Source organism: Hippichthys cyanospilos, chromosome 9 (assembly GCF_059441005.1).
Source record: "Hippichthys cyanospilos isolate Australia breed blue-spotted pipefish chromosome 9, RoL_Hcya_1.0, whole genome shotgun sequence".
NCBI classification, from domain to species: Eukaryota; Metazoa; Chordata; class Actinopteri; order Syngnathiformes; family Syngnathidae; genus Hippichthys; species Hippichthys cyanospilos.
The window spans coordinates 21,001,671-21,018,104 of record NC_142377.1 but is presented as its reverse complement, the minus strand read 5'-3'; the positions used below and the strand labels follow the sequence as shown (position 1 = coordinate 21,018,104).

At 40.1% G+C, this 16,434-nt stretch overlaps 1 protein-coding gene across 2 annotated transcripts in view; it reads left to right on the top strand.

Annotated features, from left to right (window-relative positions):
• The window catches only part of tox2 (TOX high mobility group box family member 2), a 94,281-nt gene extending 84,627 nt beyond the window's left edge, over positions 1-9,654 (top strand). For both annotated transcript variants that reach the window (XM_088424598.1, XM_088424597.1), the window contains 4 exons: positions 2,862-2,942; positions 6,612-7,022; positions 7,150-7,295; positions 7,634-9,654. In XM_088424598.1, coding sequence (XP_088280724.1) covers positions 2,862-2,942; positions 6,612-7,022; positions 7,150-7,295; positions 7,634-7,676 — 681 coding nt within the window. In that variant the 3' untranslated portion in view covers positions 7,677-9,654. The remainder of the gene's footprint in view (positions 1-2,861; positions 2,943-6,611; positions 7,023-7,149; positions 7,296-7,633) is intronic.
• The last annotated feature ends 6,780 nt before the right edge of the window (positions 9,655-16,434 follow it).

Here is a 16,434-nt window from a genome sequence, read left to right as displayed (position 1 = left end):
GACATGAAATTCAGGCTGACATTTCTATCATAACAAGATGCATCAATAAGTTCTCAAGGACAGGATTTAAATGACTGGGCATACAGACTGGCAGGCAGGCAGATTGATTGATGAATCGATTGATCGATGGATCGGTTGGTCGGTTGCCAATACCACTTAATTCGAACCGGGTACTTTGATGATTCACCGAGTAAAAGCGGGTGCGAGGGCTCGTTTGTCACAGCTTAAGTAGTCGGTTGAGGTCATTTCTTCTTCCTGCCCTGGGCTCATCATTCAGCCGGCTGTCAGCAGGGGGCAGCGTTATTGTATCCTGTAATTAAGTGCTTATCAAACAAGCGCATTTCATTAAGATACAATTAAGGGGCTAATTGGAGCGGCGCACCTCTGTGTCGGGGTGGTGACAGCGGCGTATGCTCACCTCTTGCAGCTGTAATTCTTGCTGACCTGCAGCCTCCCGACGTTGGCTAATGAATCCACTCTTTTTGTGGTAATTAGCCATCATTGGGCGGGGGTAATTTATTTAAAAAGTCGGTATCGCTGCGCAAATCATTAGCGCTGTTGAAATTCATTTGGAACGAAAGCTGCCGGGAGTCAATTGAGACGTTCCTTTTTAGCAGCTGCTGCAGATGTGAAGCATCATTTACATTTTGTCATTTTGGGAAAACACAAATGGACACACAGCCTTTACAAAAATTTGACGGTCATTTTTGCGCAGCATCTTATAGCAGGAACATTAGCACTGAAGTTAGCAATAGCACAACATAAGAGATGTCGTGCCTGGTACGCTAATGTTATGTTAGTATACCGGCTCACAGCCATTTGATGTGTTGCGGGCTCAAAGCTGATGGAATGGTAAATACAACAATTTCACTTAATTAGTCATTTTAGTTGATGAAGTACAAAAAATCCAATCCATATAATACAAAAAATATTTTTCATGTTTAATTTAGGAGAGGAGCCTTTTTGCTCTCTGTGTAAACAGTCAGTTTTGTGTCAAAGGTATTAGAGGCAACACTTGCCTTCATTTTCTCCTCTTGTCATTTGCCGCATCGCCACAATGTACAATTCATGAATACAGATAGCTAAATCCAAATATTATTTCTGATTATGTTTTTGTTTTGTTTTGGTTTGTTAAATCCTTTTTTTTTTGTTATTTTATGTCTCAAAAATAAGCCAACTGTAATTTTTTTTTTAAGTGTAGTGTCAAGCACTACAGAAGGTTTTTTTTTTAAAAAAAACATTGCATTTTGATATCAAAATTTTCAAAAGGTAGTAGCTTGAAAATGGTCACCGATAAAGGCATAGTGTAACTATTGCTTCGTGCTATTTCGCCAAATTAGAGTGTAAAGTGTTAAAAGTGAAAATGTGAAAAGGAAAATGTTTATTTGCGTGTTCTAAAACGAATAAATAAACAAATACAAAATGAATAATACCTTTAATGTAGGAACATGAGTATGCAAATTGTAAATATATTGCCATTATTTTAATTCATTGCTAGTAGATGTCAGGTTTCAAGAAAAAATATTACATCCCCCGCCTATGTCAAGGAAGGTAAGGAGTTGTATCGTAAACAGAATGGAGAGAAAGGGTAAACCTCAGCTGTTTGGGCAGGAGATTGTATCCACCTTGTTTGCTTGAGTGTGTCGCTGCGTGTTTGTCTCTGTGTTAGTAGTAACTGACAGCCTACACGACATGTGCAGTCGTATCGCATGAATGCTTAATGGTTATTTGAGACCACCTATCGCAAAGAAAATGACCCCCCCCCCCTTCCCGCCCGCAACATGCAGCAGAGGATCACTTCTTATCCGTGACGACTTCACTTCATGGAATCGCATTGACAACAATATATTTGGGGTGCAAAACTGCTCAAAAGGTCTTTTCATTGAATGCCATTACCAACATTATGTAATACTCAGTAAACAATGAACTGCATTAGTGAGTCAGTCAGTTGTTAAAATAATGTAGCTAGTAAAGCAGTTTATTGGTAAGTCAATTCATTACCAATCCGTCGCCGAGTGGGAGTTAGCAAGTCAGTTAGTTCATTTATCAAGTCCCTTCAACTTTTGGCAAGAGAGTTTGGCAACAGGGCTACGGCTAAAGAAAGCAAACTGTTTCTAAAAGACAGTTGTATCATCAGTGGTTTGGAAGTCGTTTGGGTTTGCGGCGACAGACGGGGAGGAAGTGCTGCTGCAACAAAGGACAGCAACCCACAAAACTTATTTCGGCAACTAAAACAGAGGCACCAACCCATGTATGTAAAATGTCAAGCTTTGAGAGGGGAACAAGACCAAAAAAAAACCCCGCTAAAAAGTAGCTTACTGTGGAGTCATGCATCAGGACTCATTTTCACGAGAAAGCACATACAGTATGAGAAGATAGAACAAGATGGAGAGTGAACAAGCACACGATTCAAGCCTTGCATAGAATAGGGTATAATAAAATCAAATAGATTAGAATAGAATGTGGCAGTACCATATTCAAATAGTTTTGCTCGTATGTAATGAATTCTAATAATAAATTCTGTAATAAATTGCCTTTTCCATTGTATTTAATAATATTATAATATAACCATAAATAAGTGAGGTGTCCTGCTGTGTGAGTGGTCATTAAATGCACCTCGAGTCAACTGCCGAACTCAAGTTACAACAATACAAGGTTCAGAACAGTCACCATTAAAATGGGATGTCTGGTCATCCTGCGTTAATTGGCAAGTTGGTTTACGCTAGTTTGTTTATTAACTGGATAACGGACTCATTCAACTAAATGGCGCATTGTGTTGAAAACATAACATCCTAATTGACCTCCTGATATGTGCTCACTTTGTAATCAGCTGTCATTGTTGTTGTTGTTTCTTCCTGCAGAACTACAAGAGGAAAACAGAAGCAGCTAAAAAGGAGTACCTGAAAGCCTTGGCTGCTTACAGAGCCAGTCTGGTTTCCAAGGTAACCGTGTGCGTGCGTGTGTGTGTGTGTAGGTCATGTCTTTGATATACATGGGTCAGTGGTGATATAAAGGATGATAAATTAGAAGGAAAAGGAAGCTTTCGCTGCACTGAGGCCTTTGTATTTGAGTGCGACGGGACATTATGGTGTTTGTCCACATCTGCTAGCCGTACTTCATTTGAGTCCTCCAAACAAATCACGCAAAAACGATGTGAATAATCAAACCAGTTTAAATCACAAACGTCAATAAATACAAACATCCCTCTCAATTAGTCATCTAATCAGTCGTTTTGTAAATATTCATGTAAAACAATGAAAATAGGGAATATTTATTACATGTAATGCAATAAATGTTCTCATTTCAAAGGGATTTTGTATGTCTTTAATTGTAAATAAACTCGTTTAAATAATGGAAAATAAACTATATAAAACTATTATTTCATTCCATTTTTATTTGAGATTTATTCGAGTTTTTGTTTTTATCTGTGTATGAAATATGAAAGGACATGATGTGAAAGCATATAAAAATATAAACAAATGATACAAATAAATTAGGGATGTTCGATGCCACTTTTTTTCAGACCGTATTTGTGTACCTGTCAGATAAGAATATATACCAATACAAATTGTCTAAAAAAAAAAAACATAAATAGGCCTACACAAATTTGCATTGTTTATTTTTGCACATTTGAGAAAAGGATTTTCATTCTTATGATTCCGAAAATACCACACGCCGTGCACCATAATGAACGTGTTTGTTTTTTTTTCCGCGTTTCCACGTGTGACTTCCTCACCTAACATCTTCAAACCTTCCCTTTCGAAAGACATTCATATCTCCTCATTCCTCCCGTATTGTTTTCTTTTCAAAACCGACAGCGAGCGGCATTTCCAAACTAAGCCCCGCCCATCCGCACCGGCCTGGTTTCCTCTCCCTGAAACAAGCACCTTGATTGAGGCATGAATAGTTCATTCATCAGCCCCTTGACAGCGGGCGCGCTTTCGACTCAAAGCCGCTTGTCTCAGCTCAATTACGCCTTGATTGACGCCATGCATTGACGAGATCGTCGGGCGAAAATAAAAACTTTGTCAGCCAATGGGATCGCGGGGAGATTGAAATGAAAATTTTGACTTTAAGTGGATGTGGAGGTAATTGGGGCCGCGCATCCTCGCCGCGCACCTGTTGCCTTTTTTTTTTTTTGTTTCGCCAACAAATGGCGCTAACGACTCTGGGAATCCAGAGAAAAAAAAAAAACATCTTTTCACCGTCGGGGGTTTTAAAATGACTCCGAGCCTCAGATGTTTTTCCCTTATAAATCGCAAATTGATCGAGTGACCGATGCTGCTTTAAGTCCAAATTTCTCTGGCCGTATTTCTTAAGTCACTATTTCATTTTCCATTTGGCCCCGCTATCACCTCGCCATCCATCTATCCATCCCTTCATCCTTTTGCATTGATTACTCGGAGGGAAGGGAGTAGGAGGTGTACATCACTCCACCCAGCTTGACACTTAATGAGAAAGAGTGCTTGTATGTCAAACGCGCACACGCAAGAAAGCTTTGAAGGAAAACGTAAGAATTGACACAGAGCTGTGCCTTTCTTCCTCTCCGGGTAGATAGCCTGCTCGGCGTGTTTTTAATTATAGCACATCCCGTAATTGTCTTATGATCAAATCCATTTTTTTTTTTGCCTTTCGAATAAAATGGTGTTTTATGTTTGGAAATAAATGTAAAGGGAAACAAATAAAAAGCAAATAATTTCGAAAAAAGTATCATTATTGATGCTCTTTATTGACTCTTATTGCCTGTTAAATTAGTACTATTAAATTTTTGACAAACGGTTTTGTAACACTAAGTAACCAATTCACATTTGATAAATTAGAAATTATTCTCGAAATGCATATTCATTCATTTGATTCAGAAAAAAAATATGTAGTTGGCTGCAATTTAAAAAATTTGTAAATCTCGCACAGACTTTTGACAATAAAAGTGCGACTGCACCATTTTTTCCGTGTGAAGTGTAATTGCACATTCGCAGCACTAGGGGGTGCAGTGGCGCTCTCATTGCCGAAGTCTGCGCGGGAGCTGAAACTTTTTAAATTGCATTCTACAACATATTTTTCTAAACATTTTTCTTTCATAGATATAAATAATAAATAAATAATCATCTTATTTACAGTGACGGCAGTGAGTGGGGGTGAAATGTTCTCGAAATAATGAGAACGCACAGCCGTTGGGTCACTTATCATAACCACTTTTGTAGGCTTTCAAATGTTAAAGAAAAAAAATCAATCAGGAAAAGAAAACAGGAACATAAATTCAATTTCCATACATCATGGAACATATGCAAAAAATGAGAAAAATATTACAACATGGACATGGATAAATTCCAAGCAATTTAAAAAAGGTTTTTACTTTTCAGTCACATAGTAATTAATAGAAGCCATTAAACTACTTAAGCAAAACTTTATGAAATGAAATACAATATATTATGATTCGAAAACAAGCTCCATGAATTTATTCCAAAATAACAGGATTAGAGTCCTAATGTTACATCTCTTGAGTGAATGTGGGTGTTGTATGTTTAGTGTATATATAGAGAGGGAAAAAAGGGGCCAGCAGCAATAGTGCTGGCAGAGAGATGTGATTGTTTGTTGGAACAATGGAGCGCGCTGTTGGTGGCGCTTAGTCGCCTTATGCTGGCACGACGCCTCACGCTGGCATATTTCACACCGTTGAAACTTTGCTGTTAGGGACAGTTTTGGCTAGCATGGAGCGAGTCAAGTCGAGACAATGCACTCATCTCCGGACTTGGACTTGCACGGGCTTGTTTGTAAGAGGCCAGTGTTGCGGAATGCCCTTAAAGACGGCGTAGGAAGAAAATGCGAGCATCAGACATGGAATCGTTTCATCTGCACTTTGTAAGGACGACACTGTATTAGGATTTTAGGATGTTTAAGTCAGAGGTCCAACGAATGACGGAAAGGCAAAAAAAACAAACATAAAAAAAGCAACTAAGAAATTCAGAAATGTATTATTCGTCCGCTGTTATAATATCCAGAGAGACATTCCATCAGATGTCTTATATGTTTGCTGCAGTGTTGCCGCATAAATGATTGCTTGATGATCACTTGGAAGTCAATGGGAGTATAATCACTTTAGTTGGCCATCAACCAGTGTGAAGAATTCTATTTATTTCAGCCATCAAACTATATTGGTTCATTTCACAGACAGAACACAGCCACCATTACTGGGGATGTCTTTCTCTGTGCTGCCTTTCTGAGTCATGGTTTCATCAATCAAAATGCATACTGTACACAATTTTGCTCAGCGGGATTATTGTGCAGAGAGAAAGGTAACGTAATGTTTAGAATTAAGTCTTGAGAAATATTTGTCTTATTTTGCTTTTGAAATAGGATTTACGTGAAGAAATTGCTCGCTGGGTAAGGAGGTGAAGGAAGTAACCAATGGGTACACACCAAAAGGACAGACTCACTCAAATTTTAAACTGTGTACCATAAATTATTAGTAGTAGTACTTATTATGATTATTCTTATTTGCGAATGTCCCATTTAGCAACAATGCATGCAAGCGGAGCATCCGGTTCCCGCGGGCAGAATTGAATTTACGAAGGAAAGGCAGAAATTTCAAATGTCGTTGTCGTCCCCGCCAGACGTACAACGATCCGGCGGAGGCGAAAAGTGCCCAAACAAGTCAAGCTTCTCCTCATATGCTGCCCGCCAACCCCTCCCTGTACAGCGTGCCGCCCCCTCCCCAGCCTTCGTCCCCCTACCTGGGACCGGGCGCCTTCCCCCTCGCCGACCTGCAGAGCTACGCCGGCCACGCCCCCCGCCACGCCCTCTCGCAGACGCTCAGCCAATCGCAGATGCTGCCCAGCATTAGTGCCTCTCCGCCCTCCTCCTTCCAGATCAGCCCGCCGCTCCACCCCCACCAGCAGCTGTCCCTGCACCAGAGCTCGCTGCTCAACCAGCCAATCCGCATGCAGCAGGTCCAGTCCCAGCCAATCATCTCTCACCAGATGGGCCTGCAGGCTTCCCTTCACTCCCCGCCTCCTGGCCAGCAGGTAGCGTTCACCTGTCGCGAAACCCGGGGCCCGTTTGATATTTGGCAGAGTCAAATTCTTTTGTTTTTGTTAAGTATGTATATTGTATTGTATATGTACTATATTCAGCAAGTTTCTCCTTCTTCAGGGCTTTCCTCACCTTCAGTCCGAGTATCAGAAGAGCATCGGGGGGCCGCAGTCCCCCGGAGGGTCCGGGGGTCCCGGTCCGGGGGTCGCTCCGGGCCATGAATGGGACGGGGAATATTGCAATCGGGAGTGCGGCAACCACTGCAGGTGTGTGCAAGCCTTTTGGCGGAGTTCAGCGTTTCTCGGTTCGGCTGGCGGTCAAAACCGCCCCGGCCTCTTGTTACGACACTTAATATTGTAGTTTTTATCCCACCTATGTGTATGTACATGAATACGTATTTGCCACTAGCTAGTCTGAGGAGATAGGGAGCGATTAGCGGAAACCCACAAGTACCATTTTCTTCATTCCAGAGTATAAATCGTACCGGTCCAAAAAATGTATCACGAAGAGGAAAAATCATTTGGAAACCAAAGGCGTTCTTGAGACTTGTCCTCTTTCTTTTTGTTTTTGTAGTCTTAACATTTTGCTTTGATGTCTTTCGCAGCGGCAGCATGATAGGCAGGGACAAGCCCCTCTACCTCACCTGAGCCTCCGGCGGGACGTCAGATGCGGCCCCGCCGACCGTGTCCTCTTTCCCTTCCCTCCTTCCTTACATACCTGTACATATGTGTACTTAAATATACCAACGCGCCGCTCCACGCCATCGTTTCTTCTCATGATGGGACATTTGCGAAAGGACCGGGTGGGGTGGGGTGGGGTGGGGGCGAATTCCAGTGAGAGCACTCTCTTTCCTTTCTGGTCACTGCGTGGCGGGCATGGACGGGCTCTGGAGCGCTCGTCCTTTTTGTCCCTCAGGGACCCCATCCAGCTTTAATTAGAGAAACTTTGTTCTTGTTGTTGTCGTCGTTGCTGTTACTCGGTTTATTTATTTCTGCCTTGCTTTTCCCCTCACCTACGCGCTCAGAAAATATTTACTCCCACCTCTGTGTTTGTTTTTGCTTAAAGGGGACATATTGTGGCCATGTTTGACTTGGATACAAGCAGTAGGGAATCCGGAGTGCCTAGCCACTCATCAAGTGGGAAATTTGATGCCCGAGCGAATATAAATGATCTGCCTCTTTTTGAAAATGTGCCTGAATGAGCCCCTGAAGCATGTCTGCCCCACTGTGATGTAACAGGAAATAATCTGCATAATAACCATCCCCACATCAAGTTTCTCCAACAACGGCAAATTAGCATCAACGTTTAGCCTCTTAGCACGGCAAGAAATACGCTGTAAAAATCTGTAAATAAAGAATATGAAATACCTGAGTTTTAAAAGGTGGGGAAAATGCATAATATGTCCCCTTTAAGGGTCTGAAAATTGTTACAAAAAAGATCATGTCTCTTTTGTTTTCTTTTTTATCGTTATTTTTAAATATTAAAGACCCGTAGAGGTCCGATGAGCTGTCACACAGTGTGATTGTAAATACAACTTTTATGGGATCAAATAAGAAATTTCACATAGGGTTCTTCATCTTAAAAAAAAATATGTGTAAGTCACTGAGAGCGCGTGTGAGTGTGCGTGTTAATTTTATTTTTTTAACCTGAATTCAACTCACATTTCATTACATCGAAATACATTTTAAAAAATGATAATAATTATAACTCAATAATGCATTGCCTCAAGTCAACGATGTTGGGAAAACATTTTATTTTGTCCCCTTCATGAAGTCAGTTTTAGAATTTCCGTAATTTTGATTTTACTTTTTTATTATTTTTTTTAAATTTTTGATAGGGGTCTGTTTGTGTTTATATTTTTTAATCATCTGTGTGATGGACATAAATTGCATTTTCAGATTTTTTTTAATACCCTGGCAATTTTAAGTTGTGTAAAAAAATTAAATAAAAACAAAGACAAAAAATCAAATTGTGATAATATTATTTGTAAAGTTAAGTAATGGTTAATATTTGAAATGGCTATCAACATTTTTTTTGCCAAATGCCCATCAGCCAATATCATTTGTTTTTCTTTATTTAGTTTTGTTTTGCCTTGTTTTTTTTTGGTTTTCCCCTTTTGGGTTTGTTCATTATTTTTTATTTTATTTTGTTGTTTTTTTATTTTATTGCACTTTTTCATATTTATGTAATTAGTTTTATTTTAGTTTACTTTTATGTCCAACCATATATTTGTACTATAAGTTTTGTTTTGTGAATGTCGGTATTAATTTTTCCTTAATGGTTTAACTTTTTGTTGTATTTTGTTTTGTTTCATTTTATTTTTTTTTTATTTTATGGATTTTTTTTGTATTGGTTCATTTGATTTCCTCTTCAATTCCATTTCTTATCCACGTTTCCTCTATTTTTTTTTGCTTCGATTTTTATGTTTATTTCCTTGTATTTTAAGGTTTTTTTTTATGGTCCCTAACACAAAGTCCACCCTCAGCGACCTTTTCAATATTTTTTCTTATTTTTTTGTACATATCTGTGGCTGATGCAGCATCTCTTTTGTGTCACAAGGCCTCTTTTTATTTTCTCAACCTGCATTATGAAGATGACAATAATAATAAAAATGTTGAAAAGTGAGCATGTCACCTGACACCTTTTTGTTTATCTGCTCGTCTAATCTTTGAATGTATTTGATGGTGTTATATTTAGTGCTATGATAGACTTCCAGTGTAGGCAAACGAAAAAAAGAAAGAGAGCAGATGTGGCTTGAAGTGGCTTTGCTTGGAAAATGCTTCACGTTGGGGCGAGACAGCCAAACAGAATTTTTTTTTTGGGGGGGGGGGGGGGGCTGGTCTCACACAGAAACATCCGCATGTACAGTATTGTTCCATTTTCCATTTGGGTCATTTATACCTACGTTTGTTATATCAAAGAGGTCAACTAGCAACGATATGACATCCTGCACTAATAATGTTTTCGTAACTTCAAATCAATTGTCTTTTTACTCGCGAAAAGGTCGTTGATATTCACGTGGGCGTCGCCTTGAAGGACTGCAATAGGCAAGGGTGTTCCAGTTGCCACTGCAACGGAAATGATGATGGCTTTGACCAAAAGAAAAAAAAAAAGAAACGGGTTGCAAATTTTTATCCACAAAAGACAAAGCACACTATTCGTGGATAAATCTGCTATTGCGTTATAATCAGGTCACAAAATTCAAAAATATGATACCTGATTAATGTTTTCATACGAGTCGTTTTATGCCTCCGCGTCTTACATAAAGTGGGCGACAAAATGTACCACAGCACAGGATGTCACATGCAAGACTCAAAGTACATTTGTGGTTTCGCATCTCCTCATTTGATGTAATCTCCCTCACGTGCTACATGACAAATTTCAATATTGTCCTATTTGATGCTTTTGTGCTATTTGAGGCACTGCTTGCAATGTCACAAGACCATTTTTCATTCTTTGGTTGGTTGATTGAATATATATATATATATATATATATATATATATATATATATATATATATATATATATATATATATATATATATATATATATATATATATATATATATATATATATATATATATATATATATATAAAAATATTGATTAATTAATTGATTGATTGATTGATTGTGCTCCACGACAACTTGCAGTTTTGTCTCAGTTGCAGCCCGATGACTTCTTTAGCGGTCTGTGGCTTTGAAAAGAAATGAAATGAAATGATTACCATTGGTGGTCTACTGCGGCGGCATTGTCTTAAAGTGATTTCAGTGGGAACGGAAAATGTGGTCAAGATGCAATTGCTAATTGCGCTCGAGAACTAAGAGCACAAGTCTGGTCGCGGCCCGCATCTCGGGTAGGATAAAAAGCACTTGCTGTTCTGTCTGTCTGCGTCAAAATGAAAATCAAGCCTTTCTCTCTCTCAGCACTTGTTAGTCTGAAGTGGAGCTGAGTCAGATGAAGAGTTCCGCTCAAGTCGTCTGTGCCGTGCGAAAGTCACAATAAGGGAGTGTTCCCATTGTAAAGGCTTCTGACAATTCTTTTGTGCGGCATGGTCCGCATGCCGAGCTACAAGGGTGGGCAACCTTCATTATGGCAATTTTGCTGGAGAGTGATTGGACGTTTTTGGCCTTGATCAAATTTGGGGAACTGTTACCGTCCTATGGTACAGATCAAATTTTAGGTCACAGATTTTCTGTTGTCTCGCAGGATTTAGTTGTGATATTTATTTCTGCTTTAACAGTTTTTGCAGACTTATGCAGCAGTAAATACAAGCCTAGAGGAAAAACTGCGTACACAGAAAGTGTTAAACAAAAAAAAAAATCATTACCCGTTTTGATCAAATTAACCGCCAATATGTCTACTGTAAAGCAGAACAAGCTCATACAACTACAGAAGGATGTTAAACATTATGAGCTAAAATTTTTTATCAATCCGTCCATCTATTTCTAGAGCCGCTAATCCTCACGAGGGTCGCAGGCCTGCTGGTGCCTATCCCGCTTTATCTTGAAACGACACATTCGAAGTCACAGATATGACACTGCGGAATGTGAGGGTGATAAGCTCAAGCGGATACAAATAATTCCTGCACCTCGCATGCATGTTTTGTATTTTATTGCGCTTACAACTTTCAAATCTGCATAAAAAATAGAATAAATAGATGGCCTCTGACTGGCCGCTTTTCCTTTTTACTGTTAAATCAGCACTGTAAAATGCAAAGAATCACTACTTTGAAATCAGAAGAAAATAATTTGTTGAGCGCATTACTAGCCAGGGTAACTGCACATTAGCTAATGCACAGACCTTGAACCACACCACTGTAAATAAGTAGAAATAGTTTCAAGAGAATCAAAATTCTCACCATTATTTTTTTGTATGACTGTACTTCAAATATTTAAACAAATCTGCATATTTGTTTTGTTTTAAGGTTTGAGGTTCAACAGGATCAAACATATTAGCCTCAGTTACTAATTGACATGATTCATTTCAGAAAAAAAACTGGTTTCCATTCTTTGGTCAGAAACTGGTTGATTTTGAGATTTGAGAACAGATTCGAAACATTTTTTTCTGGTGTCCGCTGTCTTTAAACAGCGTCCTCTTCTTTTTTTTTTTTTTGGTGCTTCCGGACCCACAAAACAGATTATTTTGTGGTAACGAAAGATCAGTCAAAATACACAAAAGAGCGTTTGTGTGTGCGCTAACAGAAATCTATGAATTTATTGCGAAATGTGAAAAGGTTCCTTTCGTTGACAGCAATTACACAGAGCGCAGCTCCAGTTTGTAATCGAGCTGACGGGACGAGATTTGGACCCATCTTCTAGCGCGCTATTGTTTTGATTTCTTGATGCTAACACTAAAACCGCCGCTGTGCTAAACTCATCGCAGCATCAGCATCAATTCAAACCAATCCAATCACTCATTAGCGCACTAATTGCATTCGTTAAGCGCTCGCCGCTAATGACTGCAATCCTGTTTTCCTCCTACACCCACGCCGGCTTTCTCTCCTCGCTTGTCACTGTGAAACATTCTGTGAAACAGAAGGCCTATTTCTAATATTATTTTTTGTGTGTCACGTTTTGACTTTATTTGTGGATTAATCAAATGAATGGCACTGAGGAATGTCTATTCCTGTCTAATTGAATTAGGCTGTATGGCACGTGTGATTTTCTGTGTTTGTGTTTGGCAGCTGCCATCTGTTTGCCTGAGAGCAGCTCTATTAATAAGCCATTCACATTGAGATGCGCCTGTTTTGCACCCCTCTCTCTATTTCTATCTATCTTATTACCATGGAAATTGTCAGAAGCTGCCAAAAGCCCAGCGAGCAGAGACAAAAGAAGGCCTTTTTCAAAATACACCTGAGCCAAAAAGAACAGAACTGCGGTCTAATTACGAAGGTGAACAATTAAGACCGCGCGTATTTCTTGACGGGGGAATTCGCACGGGAGCATATGCTCATGAATAGCTTGGGAAGGATACGTAAAGAAAAGTGTGAATATATCTCAGTGTGGCTAAGATGTTATGCGAAGTTAAGTATGAAAGTATGCCTGAGAGCTGTGAGATTTGCTTTGCTCCTTTAAAACGCCTCCTCCTTCTCTTGTTGTTTTCGCTGTTTCTTTTAAATCACAAGCACGCATCAAGGAGATTTACATGTGATTAAACGTCATACATAGAGGAAAATTCAAGTTCAAGACCGATGAATGCCTTCTGCCGGGTTTATGTTGGTTGATGTAAGAATGAACAGATGACGTACTGCATATTTAATCTATTGTGCCGTCATTTACGCTTCACAGTCCTGGCTGTCACCGAGTTGACGTTAACTGTCAAATTAAAACTGAAACTAAGATCATTATACACAGTGTATCTAAGCAGCAACATAGCGCTGAACGTTGCCTTAAAGGCTGCTAGCTTAATGCTAACACATCATGAGAAATGATGGACGAGCGAATGAGTGCCATCATTGTTGTGTTGTGATAAATCAAGCAAATTTTTCAACACAAACAGCGGAGCAACACGTGTAGACGCGTACTATAACGATACCTGCAGGGTTGGGCAATAAATCAAATGAATTCAATTCAATCGTTGCTCTAAAACACAGGTGTCGAACTCCAGTCCTCGAGGGCCGGTATCCTACATGTTTTCAAACCCTTTCCCTCAAAAACACCTGATTCAAATGATTGGGATCATTTTAAAGCTCTTGCAGAGCCTGCTAATGAGCTAATCATTTGAATCAGGTGTGTTGGGGAAAGAAAACTGGAAAACATGCAGGATGCCGGCCCTCGAGGACTGGAGTTCCACACCTATGCTCTAAAAATCAACCTTGTGAAAATGAGAATGTTGGCAGGGTCAAGTTTCCAAGACGTGTTTAGAGTAGTTACTAGCCACTTAATTATGGCACATAAGCAAATTATGAACAAGCTATGAATAGCTGTTTTTGTAAAAGCTACAAGTTTACATTCAAACTGATTCAAAACAGTACAGATGATTGTTCTCCCCTTCCAAGAGCCGTAACCTTCCTATGGTGGAAGAATTTGTGGACCTCAGTGATCCAAGGAGCTAAGATGTTTGGCGCTTTTTGCCCCTGGCAGGGTCACCCGTGGCAAGAAGGTCTGTGATGAGGGGGCCATGCAAAGCACAGCTCACGGACCTCTTACGATGGCAAAGATATCGGGAATCCGTTTTCCCTGGCCCCGACGCCAGTCGCCGGCCCCCCCCCGCCCTCTGAAGCCAGGCGTCTGCTGACCGGGCCTGCACCCGATTGTCCCGGCTAGCCTCAACCCGAGACGGCAACGTTTAATCGTCCGCAGTAAGAGCAGCTAGGCGTTTGTATGGTGGGGTTCAGGATGGCGAACAGAAGGGGGGAAAGGGAACCCCCAGAGCAAAAAGTATTATAGATATTGCAGCTTACTGAAGAGCTGAGACCTTTTCACCATGTGCGTTCCAGCAGGAGCAGCTCAATGTACATTCAATTGAAGCAAAAATATCTCATTTCATTCAATTCGAGTATATTATATCATTACAGCTTTAAAAAAAATAATACAGTACATGAAGATTTTGAAAATTAATCTCTGGTTCGAGCCGCCATCTACAAAGCAGGTGCCTCATGAAATATTTTTTTGTCCACAAAGGGCCATTTGCTGTTATTCCTGTTGTATTGACTGCCCCCACCAGAAAAAAAAAAAAATGCTGGCCATTTTTCCTCAATGGGGGGGGGGGATTGGATGCCCCAGCTCAGGTGAATGTCCTGGGCCGATGCACCGCTAGCACATCGCTCACTATACTTAAACACGAATAACCCTAAAACTTTGCCTACTTTTCGGAAGTAAAAACAACAAAATCGTGTTCTTGTCAATTCTCCTGGCAGCCAATTTTAACCTCCGCCCTTTTTCTTCCTCCACCTTCCATGTTGGCAGCCCCTCCACACACACACGCGCGCGCACGCACACGCACACGCACGCACACGCACACCGCCTTAAAGCCGCACCAAGAACAAGGAATTCCAATCTGGTGCTTTGTGCTCAGTATTCCGATCACATTCACCTCTCTCCGGCAGTAATACAAGTCTACTTTAAAATTCATAACTACATTTAGGAGGGGGTGGGGAGGGGGGTTATGGGGTTGCCTGATGGAATATTTCCAAGAAGCTTACTTGTGCGAAAATACAATTTGCTTTGGCATATTTAACAAGCCGCTCCCTATAAGACACCCAGAAGTGGTAACAATCCTAAGGAAGGAAAGGGGACAGGAAAAAAATGTCAAGCGGGTCTTAGTCTGTAATTCAAATGTGTGTATGGGGGGGGTAGCTTCAGCTTTCATTTTAAGCCTTTTTCCCCCCACTTCCTCCTGCGTTTCATGCCATACACACATTTACACATTTAACACACTTATTTGGGAAGGTGATGGGAATATGCACCTTGCAAACAGTCCACCTGCACTTAAATGCCACTTCATTGTTGTTCCTGGAAAGTTCGCCAGAATCCTGATTTGAAGGGGGGGGGATGTCAGCTAGCTAGAGTGCGCGCGTGTGCATGGAAAAATAGATAACATGCTCTTTGAATTGGAATATGAATTGCTCATCTCATACTTTGGTATTAATCTCTCTTCCCCATTCTTCACTTTACTCCTTTTGTGTTGAGAGAGAAAAAAAAAAAGAAAGGAGAGAGGAGGAGGGAGAAAGGAGAAATTGTGGATATTGTAGGATGTCCTGTTCGGAATTAGGTCAGCTCCAATCAAATCTTAAAATGCCCCCCCTCGTACTTCCACTTGAAAGAATATCCATGCCTTTCTTTTGTGTTTCCTCTCGATGGAGACACAGAGACCCCTACTGACTCTCGCCACAAACTGGCATGTATTTTACGCGGCAAACGAGCGCCATCTGTCGGTCTCGTGAATAAAACACTCAACTTTAATTACAAATGAAAATATTCATTAAAGTGCATGTATAAAGCACATGCGTATGTATTGAACCGGTGTGCAAAACAGTATCATCATGCTAGTGCTGCCAAGAATTTTTTTTAAAATGGAGGGATTCATTCATTCATCAATCCGTTAACCATTTTTTGAATTAGATACATTGTGTTATTATTGTAGCATTTTAAAAGATTGAAGCACAAAGCTACTATTAAGTGCAAGAAATCGTTTTGTGTATGTTTTAAATCAAGGTTCTCAAAGATTTGAATATTATACTACCGTATGTTCTGATCTATGTTATTCATGTTATCCAAATCCCCAAATGAATAGGTTTGGTTCACTCACTTGCCGGATGTCTCACTCTAGATTTAACATCACCACATATGAGTGAAGCACTGAATTTATCCCTGTTTTTGGAGGACACAAAAGTACTAAATCGTGCACTTTTACCCAATCTCAATGTTTACGTGTTTCTATTTGATGGTGGCCATGACAAATG